This window comes from Temnothorax nylanderi, unplaced genomic scaffold (genome assembly GCF_030848795.1).
Source record: "Temnothorax nylanderi isolate EJ_2023f unplaced genomic scaffold, tnyl_v1.0 TNYL_tig0284_pilon, whole genome shotgun sequence".
In the NCBI taxonomy this organism is placed as follows: Eukaryota; Metazoa; Arthropoda; class Insecta; order Hymenoptera; family Formicidae; genus Temnothorax; species Temnothorax nylanderi.
This window is the reverse complement of record NW_027249346.1, coordinates 30439-44885: the sequence shown is the minus strand read 5'-3', so window position 1 is coordinate 44885 and position 14447 is coordinate 30439. Positions and strand designations below refer to the sequence as shown.

General features: G+C 35.3%; 2 protein-coding genes across 5 annotated transcripts; both read right to left on the bottom strand.

The window, feature by feature from the left end:
* Window positions 1-153: 153 nt before the first annotated feature.
* Window positions 154-5527, bottom strand: LOC139780538 (uncharacterized). The gene is made up of 11 exons (XM_071719191.1): window positions 5447-5527; window positions 5258-5353; window positions 3544-4950; window positions 3072-3439; window positions 2606-2938; window positions 2236-2500; window positions 1703-2124; window positions 1364-1594; window positions 803-1278; window positions 560-671; window positions 154-491 (listed from the first exon to the last, which is right to left on the bottom strand). Exons 2-11 carry the CDS (start codon window positions 5271-5273, stop codon window positions 336-338), a joined length of 3786 nt encoding a protein of 1261 aa, XP_071575292.1. The 5' UTR covers window positions 5274-5353; window positions 5447-5527; the 3' UTR covers window positions 154-335.
* A 1528-nt stretch (window positions 5528-7055) lies between these two features.
* On the bottom strand, window positions 7056-8969 carry LOC139780559 (probable ATP-dependent RNA helicase DHX37). 4 transcript variants are annotated; one of them, XR_011720276.1, is made up of 5 exons: window positions 8739-8963; window positions 8466-8667; window positions 8191-8402; window positions 8014-8111; window positions 7056-7952 (listed from the first exon to the last, which is right to left on the bottom strand). XR_011720276.1 is itself a non-coding variant. In XM_071719232.1 (5 exons), exons 3-5 carry the CDS (start codon window positions 8391-8393, stop codon window positions 7129-7131), a joined length of 381 nt encoding a protein of 126 aa, XP_071575333.1. In that variant the 5' UTR covers window positions 8394-8402; window positions 8466-8667; window positions 8744-8969; the 3' UTR covers window positions 7056-7128. The 4 variants fall into 4 exon arrangements, 2 of the variants coding, with proteins under 2 accessions (XP_071575333.1, XP_071575334.1); XR_011720275.1 differs by having other exon boundaries at window positions 8749-8963; XM_071719232.1 differs by having other exon boundaries at window positions 7056-7208; window positions 8744-8969.
* Window positions 8970-14447: the final 5478 nt, after the last annotated feature.

The following is a 14447-nucleotide window of genomic DNA, read 5'->3' as shown; positions in this document are numbered from 1 at the left end:
TTTTGAACGTGCAAAGAACAAACAATAAATAATGTTCGTCGTTATATAAATTTTATAAAAATGCAATAATTATTTTATCAGTTAAAATTACCATTGTCTATACAATTATTTTAATTGAATTGTAGGAAATATATAAAATAATTTGTTAAAACATATCTTTTTTACATATATTTTTTATCCAGAAAATATTTATATATATATACATATAATAGTTGTACAATTAGATTTATACAATGCGTGTTTCTCTCTTTGTAATCTGTTAATTTTACCTTTCAGACAAGAGAAAGGGGTCTCAGAGCTTCTTACAATTAAATTCAATCAAGAAAGAGAGACACTTAAATTTTTCCAGAGTATTTATAAAACTTTTTGAACGTATTTAATTGTACTTTGAAGACTTCCTGCAATGATGCTGGTAATGTACGGGATAAAAATGCAAGTCCATGCTGATCACAGATGCTAATTAATTGACATAGAGATTCGTGTAAAGCCATCTGCAACAGAAATAATAAAAGGGATTAAGAGCAATCTAATAGGATAATGATGGAAGTAAAGATATTACCTTGATGTAGGATGGTATAGTGCCTTCCACAATCAATTGCAAGAGATCAGCGATCACATACGGACTTAGCCGGATCATATCTTTCTTCAATTTTACCAGCATGGTTGTAAATCTAAGAGAAAATGTCTATGACTTTCTTATCAAATCAATTTTATCAATAAGTAAATTTCACCAAAATACTCTCGAGCACGTCAACACTATTTGCATGTAACATTAAAATATTTTGTAATTAATTGAACTTACTTTGTGATATCGAGTGCGAAGCATCTAAATCGATGCTCGTCGAATTTATCGGCTACATTTTTCGATGCAAGGACAACGATGTTTATTATATGTCTATACAACAGCAATAAATTAGGTAGCCTGTCTATTATCAAGTCTGTTTTGGCTTTTATCAACGTTCTGCATATAGCGAGCACATCTTTGCACGACGATATATTCGCTTCGTCGAGCGACTTTAAACTGATCAGCGTAATAAGATCGACCGTAATGTCAGGAATAAGCAAGTGTTTGGCACTGATTACATCTTGAGATAAACGCAACAGTCCTGACCAATATTCGTGTGGGATATCCAACATTAATACAGTTTTAATCAGATTATTGATCGCACCCAAACGTACTTTATTACGTTTAACATTCATGTCTGTTTTCATTATGCTGCTCCAAATGATAAACAGATTTAACCATACTGATTCATCTTTCTGCGACAAGCTATTGATCTACACAAATAAAAAATAAATTATAAATATGCACAAATATTATTAACTGCTATATAAATAAGAAATATATTAATGAGGATATTACCGTCTGATCGTGTAACCGTCTTAAAAGCTCGTGAAATTCTTCTAATCTGGTAGATGCTAATAAAAGTTCGATTAAATTCTTGCAAGGATGCTTCAACATTACAAACCATAAGTCTCTGATGATCGTATCTTGGATTTCAAACATTTTGCGATGTTGTAAAACAATGATAGACAATTGTACACTTTGTTGCAACAATTTACTATTATTTGTACTGCTTGAATTTTCTCTTGCCTGTAACAAAAAATTTATTTTAATCGTTTGAATGTTCTCCATAAATTTAATGTCTGAATGGCAAAATTATCACATATAAGGAAATATAATTCCTTCCATATTACTTACCGTGAATATATTTTTGAGAGTTAATTCAGTGAATCTTTTTAAAGTGTCAGTAACTTTTCCAGTTCGAACAGTTACCTTTAACACTGCTGTTAAACATTTCACATCAAAAGTGTCGTTTATGTCTTCAGGTAACATTTTTAAAATAGCTTTGGCTAATTTTTTCTCTGCCTTTCTGAAAATGACTTTTTGTTCAGTATCCAATTTTGGTTTGACTACTTCCATACATTCCAAAATAATGCACATAGCTTCCTTGCATTGAGCACAACTTTTTACGAGATTCTTTAAAGTAACATATGTTTTCACATTCCGAAGAGAGAACTCGCAAGCTCTTGAAAATGCTTTATTTTGCTGTGCTAATTGGTTTATCAATATTTTTGGTTCTATATATTGCAATATGTCCATTCCGGTTTTCTCTAGTAAATCTAGAAAAATATTTTTATTGTATGTTTTCATTGAAAATTTCTGAGTGCGAATAGTGATTACAAAATTAAGGTCAAACATACAAGTGTTTTGAAGAAATAAAATTAAATTACCTGAAAATATCATGTTGCATAACGCTAATACTTTGTCATTTTTTTCATATTTTGTACTAATGGAATACACGATCAGGAATATTAACATTCTTACATTAGGGCTGAAATACATAGTCGGTAAATGAAGAAATATTTCTAAATATAAATCAATATTAAAAGAAATTGTATTTGCCGCTTGCATCCATTGTTCCTGTAATATCTGTTCTTTTAGAACTTGTAAGACTTCTAATAATTTATCATTATGCCCGTTCTCCATCAACAGCTTCTAAAATTTTATTAGAATAATTAGGGTATGAAAACCAGGGATTGCTTTATAATGATTAGAAAAATAAAAAATTTTTGACAGTATTAAATATGCAGTGTTACTTACAACGTTAATGTATTCGGTAATAGTTAATGAAAAACTTTGTCCAATTTGGACAAGAATATGGCTTAAGAGACACATTACAAAGCGTCTATTTTCTTGAAGGCATTCTTTATCTAATATGTTAAGCCATTCACGAAAATTCTGTTCGCTCGATGTTATATCAGCCAACAATAAATTCGTCACTTTCGATATCTCTTTATCATGTAACAAGGAAAGCATATCTGTGTCATGTTTCAAAATAGCACTCCAGGAATACTCAAGGCCACCTATTAACCCATGAAGTTTAATAGGTTTATCTGATATACCTAGTTTCAGTCGACGTGAAATAAGTTTATTCTGAAATTTTGATATAGAAACATAAAGGATAAGTTCTTGCAAGAGTGTTGAATAACATTCCATTTTCAAAATTGACTACATTTTGACAAAAATATAATTTTTCTTTTCAAATAAATATAATTTCTAAAGATACCATGGTGTTCTTGCAATTGTCTTCTCCGAAATTGGTAATCCTTTGAATTAATTGTTGCCAAGGATCATCCAGAATCGGAAACGGTAGCTTCTTTGTAACGGTAGCATCTTTCAGTATGTAATATTTGAACATATTCTGTATTTCGCTCAACGATTGCACTGCACTCAGCAGTATTATGATAACGGTTTTGTTATGACTTAAACACAATGCCTTGTTTATCAACAGCGATAGTGCATTCCCAATTTCATCTAGGCCGTTGACGAATTTCTCATGAGCGGCTAATGTTCTGGTATATTCGAAAACCTGCATACCTTCGAAAAGTGTAATAAGCAATTCTACTGTTGCCCTTAATATCAATATATTTTTACCTGCGTATTAAAAAAGAGAAGTTAATTTATTTTTCAATATTACATGTGTTTACAATTCTCTTTGTCATTAAATTAATAATCACTCAATAATACAAGATACTTACATGAAGTATTAGACTGCAAAAGTTCTACACAATCTGTATTTAAATAATATATTAATGTTCTTAGAGTTGCAATAGTTTGTGAACTGGAAAAATTACTAATTGTTTTCATTAATTTGATTTTAAATTCATCTGGGAAAAATGCAGACGTGCTTGCTTCAGATGTCTTCTTTGTTGCAGCGTGCTGCTTCAACGATATTAATAATTGTGAGATAAACTTTTGCTCTCGTCGCAATTTCGTGCTAGCGTACAAAAGTGCAATTAACAAATTTGTGTAATCAACAGTTTGTTCTTTCATAAGTATCTTATTTAAGATATCTGAGATGTTTTTCTCTATCAAAAGTGGATTGATATACGAAAGTTGTGCAAGCACTCTATAATGCACACGTGTTACGTCGTCAAGCGTCAAAATCTCACTTATAAAATTCTGGAAGTACCCGGTCAATGTCATACCATCTATGGTATTATCAAAATCGAGCGTTATGTCAGTCAGTAGTTTGAGGAAAGAATCCATGATTTCCCACTTATACTTTCCAGAGGAGTTAATTAGATTTCTGAAGAACGTATCCAACAAAGCAGCATCCGATTTATAAGTACCTATTATGGTACGGAAAATAAATTGGTAAGTTAAAAGATTACTCTGAAGATTTGACGTTTTCACGTGTTCGGATAACACACAAAATAAGTCTGAGAACATTGCTTGATTACTTTCTACAATCTGTTTATTTTGTACAGATCTGCTTTTTCCTAGCAACAACTGTTGGATGCACTTATACGCTGCTATACCAAGCCGGTTTTTATTATCTGTATGCGTGTGATCAACCGAAGTGCATATAGGATATAAAATATCCTGTATAAAAATTAATCTCAGTTCATCTTTCGTAGTAATTAGCTGTTTATATATTTGCATTAGACTTTCGATAATATTTATTATAGCATTATTTTCTGTTGGAGACAATTTACATGGCTCAAACAATTGACTGCATTCCTCTTGCGTCACACTGCCATAGCTGGAACGTTTTAACACGTTGTTTAACAGGGCTTTCATTAACAGACCTAGAATCTTCGGCTTGTTTGTAAAATATTGTCGTATACTATTATTAGCGAGAACTAAAGTGCAACATTGGAGGACCTCCTCGTATATGTTTTCCATATCACTCTCTAATGTTTGTACAAGTATATCGATCAAACATTGTTTTACATCGGGCCTAATATTGATATGGTCAAACTTCAAACAATTATTCAAAGTTTGCCAAGCATGTTGATTCGTAGCACAACTATTGCACAGCCACTTCAGAAGCAAGTCCTCTTTCCGAACGAGTGGCAAATCCACTGTACAAAACGCTGTTTCCGCTAATTTTAATCGCTTCGCTAAAGGATAGTCATCCGAGTTTAATCGCTTTAATAATTCTGTAAAATGTATGCATTGAGTGTATTAATAATGTATGCATTAAATGTATGAATAATGTATGCATTATGCATTAAATATATAAATAATGTATATAATAACTATATAAATAATGCATGCATTAAATGTATGAATAAAATGTATGTAGTAAAAATTACTGTAAAAAATGCATAATTATCATTATTTTTTTTTAGTTTAACGTGCCGTCAACCAGTAATAATTATCATTACAACAGATTGTATGTATATAACAGGTTATGCAGTCACGTGTTGACACATATCCTGAAGACTTGCAGAGTCGTTCACTTACCTCTTGACAACGCCATTGTAAGCAATTTATACGATTTTTTAATCTGCTTTGCTTTTTTTGTCACACATATATATTAAATATACAAAACCGTTATAACTGTTGAGCAAGAAACATATATTGCAAGAGCTTTGGGGTTAGCTTTGTGCAGCTTGTGTTTACATAAAGGACAAGCTGACAAGACGAGCCTACCATGGGTGCGTTCGGGGAGCTCGCTACTGCACTATCAACGCTAAAGGTGCGATTTCACGATGACGCTCGACGCTGGATTCGAGCGTCAAATCTGGTCACGTGATAGATTCCAGCCAATCCAGTGGTTAGGTTATATTTCGCGTCCCTCTGAATCTATCACGTGACCAGATTTGACGCTCGAATCCAGCGTCGAGCGTCATCGTGAAATCGCACCTTAATGCAAGGTCTACAATGCGAGTCGTGGGTCTTGAGTCGTAGAAAATAGACCAATCACAATCGAATTTGAGGAGAATAATCGACTGTGATTGGTCAATTCTTACGACTCACGACTTTACGACTCGCATTGTAGACCTAGCGTTACAGTAAAGTTTCGACCAATCGAGTAAAGCCGTGATCAGACTACGGATTGAGATTGAGATTGGATTTAAATTTGACCAATTAGAGTAAAGTTTACTAAACTTGAAGTTAGTTTTCTTTATTCTGATTGATTAAATTTCAATCCAATCTCAATCCCAATCCGTAGTCTGATCACGGCTTATGCCCGTATCAGACTACGGATTGGGATTGAGATTGGATTGAAATTTGACCAATTAGAGCATAGTTCACTAAACTTGAAGTTAGTTTTCTTTATTCTGATTGATTAAATTTCAATCCAATCTCAATCCCAATCCGTAGTCTGATACGGGCTTAAGGGACCATTTTTACAAAAAATGTTATTTTTTAATTTCCGTATGTACTTCCCGAGCTAATCTTATATAAAACTAAAAAATTTTTGGTTTTTTGTTCCAGGTCAAAAATTGGAGGAGAAATCTTTCCGGCCGCAGAACACTTCCGGCTTCCTTTACTGAGCTCTGGCGCCGCCATTTTGTAAAAAAAAAAAATTGAAAAAAATTGTGAACACACTTTAAAGTATGTGCAATAAAGGCCTTTAAACAGATTTTGTATTTTATTCACTATATTCCCATAAAAAATTGTCAAAATTAGGGGGCGCTAGAGTGGCGTTACCCCTTAAGCCTCGTATATATAAGTCTTACATAGTTTATATTTGCAACAGCTTCTATATTAATCACCAAATATAAGATTATTATTTTTATGATATATACATAAGTTAGATTCTCATGTTTAGTTTTACTTTTTTATAATAGGCATCTAATAAAGAAGCAGATTATCTTAATAAGTACCCTAAGAGCAAAAAGTCGACTTTAAGTCGACTTGAAGTCGACTTCTACCGAAACTGACTTGGCAGAGAAGTCGACATTTTTAAGGACGAAAGTCGACTTGAAGTCGACTTGAAGTCGGCGAATGTCGCAAAAACCACCGACTTAAAGTCGACTTCCCGTCATGATGAAAAGTCGACTTCCCGTCATGACGAAAAGTCGACTTCCCGCCAACTTTTAAAGTCGATAAAATAAACCGCCGCGTACGTCTGGAGGTCGATTGTGTATCTTGAAACGAGGTAAAAATAACAAAAGTTAACAGATTTTATTAGATTTTGATAAATAAAATCGTAGATACGCTAATGAATTTTCTCACTTTTGTAATTTTTACCTCATTATTTCAAGATACACAATCGACCACTTGCTGGAGGGCTAAAACTGATGCATTTCGATTTTTTTTCATATATAAAATAATTTAATTATCTAAAAAACTGTATAATTACAATCCTAATGTTTTATTCTTAATTACAAAGGCGGCCATATCTGTGCCACTTCTGCGTGCGCGGATTCCGGCAGCCACTTCTGGTAAGCTGACAATAACAGAACTAAAATTAAAACATTCCAGCGTTAATCGCGAAACAATATGCAAAATTAGCTATATAAATATATATCATATTATTATCATAATGTTGTAAATATATAATAATATTGTTTTATATATATATATTATATATATATTATTATAAATATATAATATCCACAGACTTTTATACTAGACCACTAACATCTATGGACGCACTGCCGAAAAGCTGATGCGAGTGCAAGGTGCAAGTGTTAGTAAAGGGTGCGGCCATATTGAATTAACAATAAGTCACTATCGGGTGTTCAGTTGCTCATGATGTGCGTTTATCTGCATTCGTTATTACAGTACATAACGAAGCAGGCGAATGTTTTTGTGTTAAATATTGGTACATGTTATCAATAAGTTTGTAAGGCCGGTATTCATAATCAGATCTTATTTCAAGACAGTCTTAAGTAATATCTTAAGATGCTAATACGGCTCTGTGATTGGTTAATGACATCTTAAGATTGTACTTAAGATGGTCTTAAATATAAGAACCGACTATGAATACCGGCCTAAGTCATGCCTTCGACGTGTAGCGTACTTGGATGCCGAAATCGAACCACTACTCCTGTAGTATTAAACCCTTTCTTTTGGACATTCTGTATATGCCAGACTATTGTATAGAAATCTTGTATAAAACCACTTGTATAGAATAGTAGTATAGCATATCTTGACTAAAATCAACATGGCGGCAAGCATCACGGCCGAGATGTCTGTCAGCGGTCTAGTATTATATAGAAGTCTATGATAATATCTAAATATTATTTTATAAATTAAAATCTCACATTTTTTATCCGAACCCCAGATTTCTAGCAGTTTGTGTTTGGACACGACTCCCTGCGACTGCAGCGTTTGTACTATTGCTTGAGTGCGTGGTATCAACCTGAAAAAATCGTATTGAATTAATGTAATCTATTCGATGAATCAACGTGAAATCGAAAGGAGATAGAATAACGATTTACCTGGCCCATGACTTGGTGATGCTCCCAGGTGTCGTCAGCAGCGACGGGACAAATCGTTTCAGCTTAGGGCACACTTGACCCTCCAAGAAGAAATACGCTAACCACTTGACACCGTCCACGGATGCTCTATATCCATCGATGGTAGTGCCCATTCGGCCTTTCCGAATGTACCAGACACGCGGCAAATGATCTTCCCGGTTCATTGATTATATCTATAAATATCTTTATAAATAAGTAGGAAAAACATTATAAAGCAACAATTGTGATAAAAATACCTTGGCGGTGGATCAACCAATGGTTCACTAAGATGGCATAGCATGGGCGAATTTCGGCAATCATTCGGGTTCTATCACCGTGACACCTCGCATGTACATCTTATTCGTTTCGTACACCTCTTTATAAACCACCTATTCCGGACTGATTTTCCGTAGAACGCACGAAAAATGCATGAACACAGGTTCCTTCATTTCTGGTGTTCTGAAAGATGATACAGAATGGAAAGGTCGCATTCAATAGGTCTTAATTATCGATGATAATTAATAACACACCATACCTAACCTGTAAGCATGTTTCCACTTGGCCTTATCCTGATCCTCTTTTACCTCGTCGGGCAAAACCTTTCTCGCGACTTGATCCGCCATACCTGCAAGAACTATCTGACGTCTTATCGTGTCCTGTCTCGCGGCACGTATTCCTCGCACTCGCGTAAACTCTAGTCCACTCTGGTCCTCCAGCCTCCTCGAGATTCGCCGCCATGATGCATGACCCGCCGCTTGACTGTTTTCCGTCTTAATTTTATAAGTCGACTATTTAGAAGTCGACTTTTAGTCGACTTTCCGCCATTTTTAGAAGTCGACTATTTAGAAGTCGACTTTTAGTCGACTTTCCGCCATTTTTAGAAGTCGACTAGAAGTCGACTTATAAAAGTCGACTTGCCGTCGACTTTCCGTCAACTGTGCTCTTAAAGCCCGTATCAGACTACGGATTGGGATTGAGATTGGATTGAAATTTAATCAATCAGAACAGAGAAAACTGATCTCAAGTTTAGTAAACTTTGCTCTGATTGGTCAAATTTCAATCCAATCTCAATCCCAATCCGTAGTCTGATCACGGCTTTAGGGTAGTGTGAGCTTCTTGGAGTTAAAAAATTACGATTGGAGTTGGCTGCGAAACATACAAGCATTATTCCTCCTAAAGATCCTATTCTTGCAATGTCGAAGTTAAAAAGTATTTACATATGTCAGAATCTATTATCGAAGATCCTCTACAATGGTAGAATAAAATGAAGTTGTCACTGCCGAATTTGTACAAATTGGTATGCTGCATTTATGCCATACCGATTACAAGTTCAGCATCTGAACGCGCGTTTTCTTCTGCAGATTTGCTTATCACAGCAAAACGTTCTTCGTTAAAACCATCAAAATCTAATAAAATATTATTTATTCACGATAATTTCAATTAATAAAAGATATGTATTTAAAGTCAGTAAAATAAGTTTTACATTAAGTATAAGTTATATTATTCATATTATTTATACAACTTAATATGTGAAGAAATGTTTAATAAGTAAGAGAGAAAGAAGTCTGATATCTGATGGTTATACAGTGAATTACATTTTATTTTTGTTACGTATGATGGTCAGGAATAAAATTTTAAGATAAATTTTATTTTCTTTTGTTAAAAAAAAGATATTAGTAATGCTAATAAAGTGATCGTATTTTGAAAACAAGTGCTGAGTATTTATTGTTTGCTATTTTTGTTCATATTATTTATGAAAAATTAAAATTGAACTTTATTTTAAGTCAGGAGGATTTAAAAAAATGTACCTACTAACGCCGCCGTTCGTCGTCGCCGCCGATAAATTATTATCTGCCAATTCCGCCGCCGCTGAAAGAGAAAATTATCGGCGAACTTTGCCGCCGCCAAACTATTTTGCTTCAAACGCCGCAATTCACTACCATTCATTATTGCGCTGTTCATAGAGCCTGTAAACGCTAAAGCCCCGCCCTGGCGAAAATAGGAAGTTTTATAAGCGTTTGTTAAGCGTTTACGTGAGCGTTTGCGGGAGTTTGTTGAGCGTTTAGAATCGGTCAGTAAAACGTTTAAAAAGCAGAAATTGCAACGCTTTAGCGTTTGAAAGACGTTTGTATTAAGCGTTTTGAAAGTTTGCACAGCATTCTCACAGCGTTTGCACAGCGTTTACGGGAGTTTGTTGAGCGTTTGAAAACGGCCAGTAATCCGTTTGAAAAGCGTTTGAAAAGCGGAAATTGCATCGCTTTAGGGTTCTTCTTGCGGTCGAAGAATAATTAACTGTGATTGGCCAATTCTTACGAATTACGACCTACAATACATCCATTGTAGACCGGGCCTAAAACATTTAGAGATCCTCTGTTAATAAGTCGAAAGCGTTTGCTTTCATCATTGGAAACTGCGTGCAGCCTCTATTGAGCGTTTAACAAGCGTTTACTCTTGTTGTTAGAAGAAACGGCGGAAAGAGCGTTAAATGTTAAAATCTGCTTTTCGCCTCGCAGAGGGTCTGCTTATATACGCGGCTAGATGTAATTTAAATGCGAGAAAGATGCGCCGTCTAGCGGCATTGTTAGAAGAACGTTTGTTGAACGGAAGGAAAACGCTTGTCATAAAGCCCGGTGTCCACGATGCAAGAACTGTGTCCAAGTTTCGGTTTAAGCCAATGAAACTGCTACTTTTCTGTAAGAGCTGCAAGTTGATTGGCTTAAACCGAAACTTGGACACAGTTCTTGCATCGTGGACACCGGGCTTAAGCCTTGTGTACACGATACTAGAAATCGGTCCGAGTTTCGGTTTAAGCCAATCAAATTGCAGCTCTGACAGAAAAGCAGCAGTTTCATTGGCTTAAACCGAAACTCGGACCGATTTCTAGTATCGTGTACACAAGGCTTTACGGCGCCGGATAAAGCGTTTCTTAAGTGTTCTCAAACCGTTTGCACAAACGCCCTACAATTCGCCGCGTTAGAAGAGCATTTGCTGAGCAAAGGGAAAACGCTTGTCTTACGGCGTTGGGAAAAGCGTTTGATAAACGTTTGTAAAGTCTGACAGCAAACTCTCTATACGAAGTTGTATTAGCGTTCACTAAGCGTTCTCTGAAAAGCGTTGGCTTAGCATTACAGAATTTTCACGAAACGTTTTATACAGCGTTTGATAAGCGTTCCGAAAGCGTTTACAACCCAACAGCGTTGTGTAAGTGTTCTTACAACGTTTGAAAGCGTATAAACGCTCAGAAAACCCTCACCAAACGTTTGTCAACGCTCTATAAGGCTTCTTATTTTCGCCAGGGCGGACACACACTTTTTCGTAACAGTAACAGTAAGATTTCGACCAATCGCGTTGCTCGATTCGGGAACGTACGGTCGTACGTTTCCGAATCGAAATCCTACTGTTACGTTCTACGGAAAGTGTGTGTGGCCAGCTTGTTAGCTTTAAGGAGGTTCGGTTGCTTCATCGGGGGGAGTAGTGGGACGCGGGGGTTCTGGCAACAGCGCACTAGCGTTTGAAGTAGTGGGAGAGAAGGGGATTGCTCTGATTGGTCGCCGCGTGTATAGTGCGTGAAGCTGCTCACGATCGTGGCAGTCTAGCAGACGAAAAATCAAGCAATTTATGCTTTAATAATTAATTTTTCTACGAAATGTGCGATAACCTTCTCCTTTCTTTTACTCATTTATTTGTAAATTATTAAGTTACATGTGCATATTTTTTTTCCTTATTATTTGCATTTTTCTTGCACTTATTTCATTCTGAAGGTGTGCAATATGTCATTTCCCATAAGAACCTATGTTAAAAATACAGCCAGTTTCATGAAATTTTAATATGTTGTTCTGGAATGCAAAATAGAATTATGTGAATTTTTTGGGAATTTTTCACCGTCCCGTTTTGAAAAAATCTACTCCAAAAATTGTACTTTTTAAATTGGTGACGGTGAAAAATTTCCCAAAAATTCACATAATTCTATTTTGCATTCCAGAACAACATATTAAAATTTCATGAAACTAACTGCATATTTTTGTAGTGACGGAACCTCCTTAATGCACTACCTCGGAAGGAAGAGCGTTGGTAGCGAGCAGTTATGACGTATAACACTACCAGTAATGACGTCACGACAGCGTTTGGTAGCGCTATCATAGAGCTCCGTGAACAGCCAGTAGCGCTAGGTAGCGCTAATAGCGTCTCCCCGAACGCACCCCATGTAAGGCTGCGTTCGGAAACGTCACCCGGGTACACACGGGTATACTCCCTTCTCCTTCTAACTCGCTGAGATAGAGAGAGAAGGGAGTATACTCGTGTGCACTCGGGTGACGTTTTCGAACGCAACCTAAGAAGACAGGTGTAGCAAGTCCAATGCGCAGTAGTCATCTTCTTTGACCAATCAGAAACTGATCCAAGATGCGAGAAGTAACATGGCTCCTCCCATGGTTTGTAAATAAATATCTCTCTACCGCGTAAAACATTATAAATATACTAGATTTTTCGCCCGCGCTTTGCGCGGGCTCAAAATCTATTCCCCTCTCCCCAGACTCACCCATTAATTAAAAGCACCAATAAAACCCCATAAAACCCCCAATTTTTAACCCCATAGTAACCATCTCTACAAAAATTAGTAATCTTTTGGTACCAGTTTCATCAAAATCATCAACAAAACATTAGAAAAATGTTGGTACCGGTTTCAAGAAAATCGATCCATTAATAAAAAATTATCCATTAATAAAAAATTGAACTTATCCTCCAAAAATTAAAAAAATTTTGGCACTGGTTTCAAGAAAATCGGTCAATTAATACTCATTATTTCTCGAAATTTGAATAATTTCCAAACCGGTTTCTAAAAAATCGGTAACGAAAAGTTATCCATAAAAATTATCCATAAAAAAAATTATCCATAAAAAAATTCAGCTTGATATCTCAAAGTTTGCTGAAATTGGAGCAATCACGTACATTTTTTTTTTTAACAGAAATTGGAAACCCCTTTACTATTAGCAATTTTTCTAATTCTATTACATTCTTTAGTTCTTTCTATCCCTATCTACATATGGAGGGGTTAAAGCCATAGTGGTGTAAGTCACTTTTTTTAACCTATCGAGTTAAGTTCATAGATGCAGTCTACACATGCAGATATGTTGAAAAAAGAAGAAAAAAAAAGTGGTAAAAAAAATTGACTTACACCACTATGGCTTTAACCCCTCCATATATAAGTAACTGACGTCTGTATGTCTGTCTTACCGCGAACTACTTGTTATTTCCCGAGAAATTGGAAAAATTTCGTAACCGGTTTCCAAAAAGATCGGTAACGAAAAATTATAAACTTTATCTCGGGAAATTATAAACAATCCCCTGGAAATTCTACCCCTACTTCATATACAATTCTTTGAGATTCGGTCAATTATTTCCGGAAAAATCCAAAAAGATCGGTAACGAAAAATTATATGCTTTATAGCACTCCCCGGGAAATTCTACCCCTATTTCATATACAATTCTTTGAGAGTCGGTCAATTATTTCCGGAAAAATTGGAAAAATTTCGGAACCGGTTTCCAAAAAAATCGGTAACGAAAAATTATACACTTTATGGCAATCCGGTAACGAAAAATTATACCCATCATGGCAATTCCCGGAAAATTCTACCCCTACTTCATATACAATTCTTTGAGATTTGGTCAATTAATTCCCGAAAAGTTGGAAAAATTTCGGTACCGGCTTCCAAAAAGATCGGTAACGAACAATTATACACTTTATGGCACTCCCCGGGAAATTCTACTCTTACTTCATATTTCCCGAGAAATTGGAAAAATTTCTGATACCGGTTTCCAAAAAAATCGGTAACAAAAAATTATACACTTTATGGCACTCCCGGGAAATTCTACTCTTACTTCATATACAATTCTTTGAGATTCGGACTGAATCTCAAAGAATTGTATATGAAGTAGAGGTAGAATTTTTTGGGGAGGTAGAAGGTGCTGCTACGGTAAGAAGAATATCTTTCAAAATAGTGTTAAATGTAAAATATATTTTATAAATAGATAAAAATAAAAAGTTATGTGTTATTATAGTTACTGAGCACGCCAGTGTCGTATTTCACCGTTCTTCATTCGATGCAGAATTGATGTAAAGCAAATCAATTGATATAGGGCCAATTCCTTTTAGTGACACAAGTCGACACAAGTGTCGTTCTGTCTTTGTTATTCATTGAATGCCAAGAAGGATAGAACGATGTTTGTGTCGACTTGTGTCG

Coding starts and splice junctions, on each gene's coding strand:
- LOC139780559 (XM_071719232.1), bottom strand. CDS start 8,393: ATGAACCGGGAAGATCATTTGCCGCGTGTCTGGTACATTCGGAAAGGC. Junction 8,112..8,190: donor ATCACCAAGTCATGGGCCAG/GTAAATCGTTAT, acceptor CGATTTTTTCAG/GTTGATACCACGCACTCAAG. Junction 7,209..8,013: donor CTGGGGTTCGGATAAAAAAT/GTGAGATTTTAA, acceptor TTTTAATTTTAG/TTCTGTTATTGTCAGCTTAC.
- LOC139780538 (XM_071719191.1), bottom strand. Junction 2,501..2,605: donor TTACCGAATACATTAACGTT/GTAAGTAACACT, acceptor ATAAAATTTTAG/AAGCTGTTGATGGAGAACGG. Junction 672..802: donor TTCGCACTCGATATCACAAA/GTAAGTTCAATT, acceptor ATTTTCTCTTAG/ATTTACAACCATGCTGGTAA.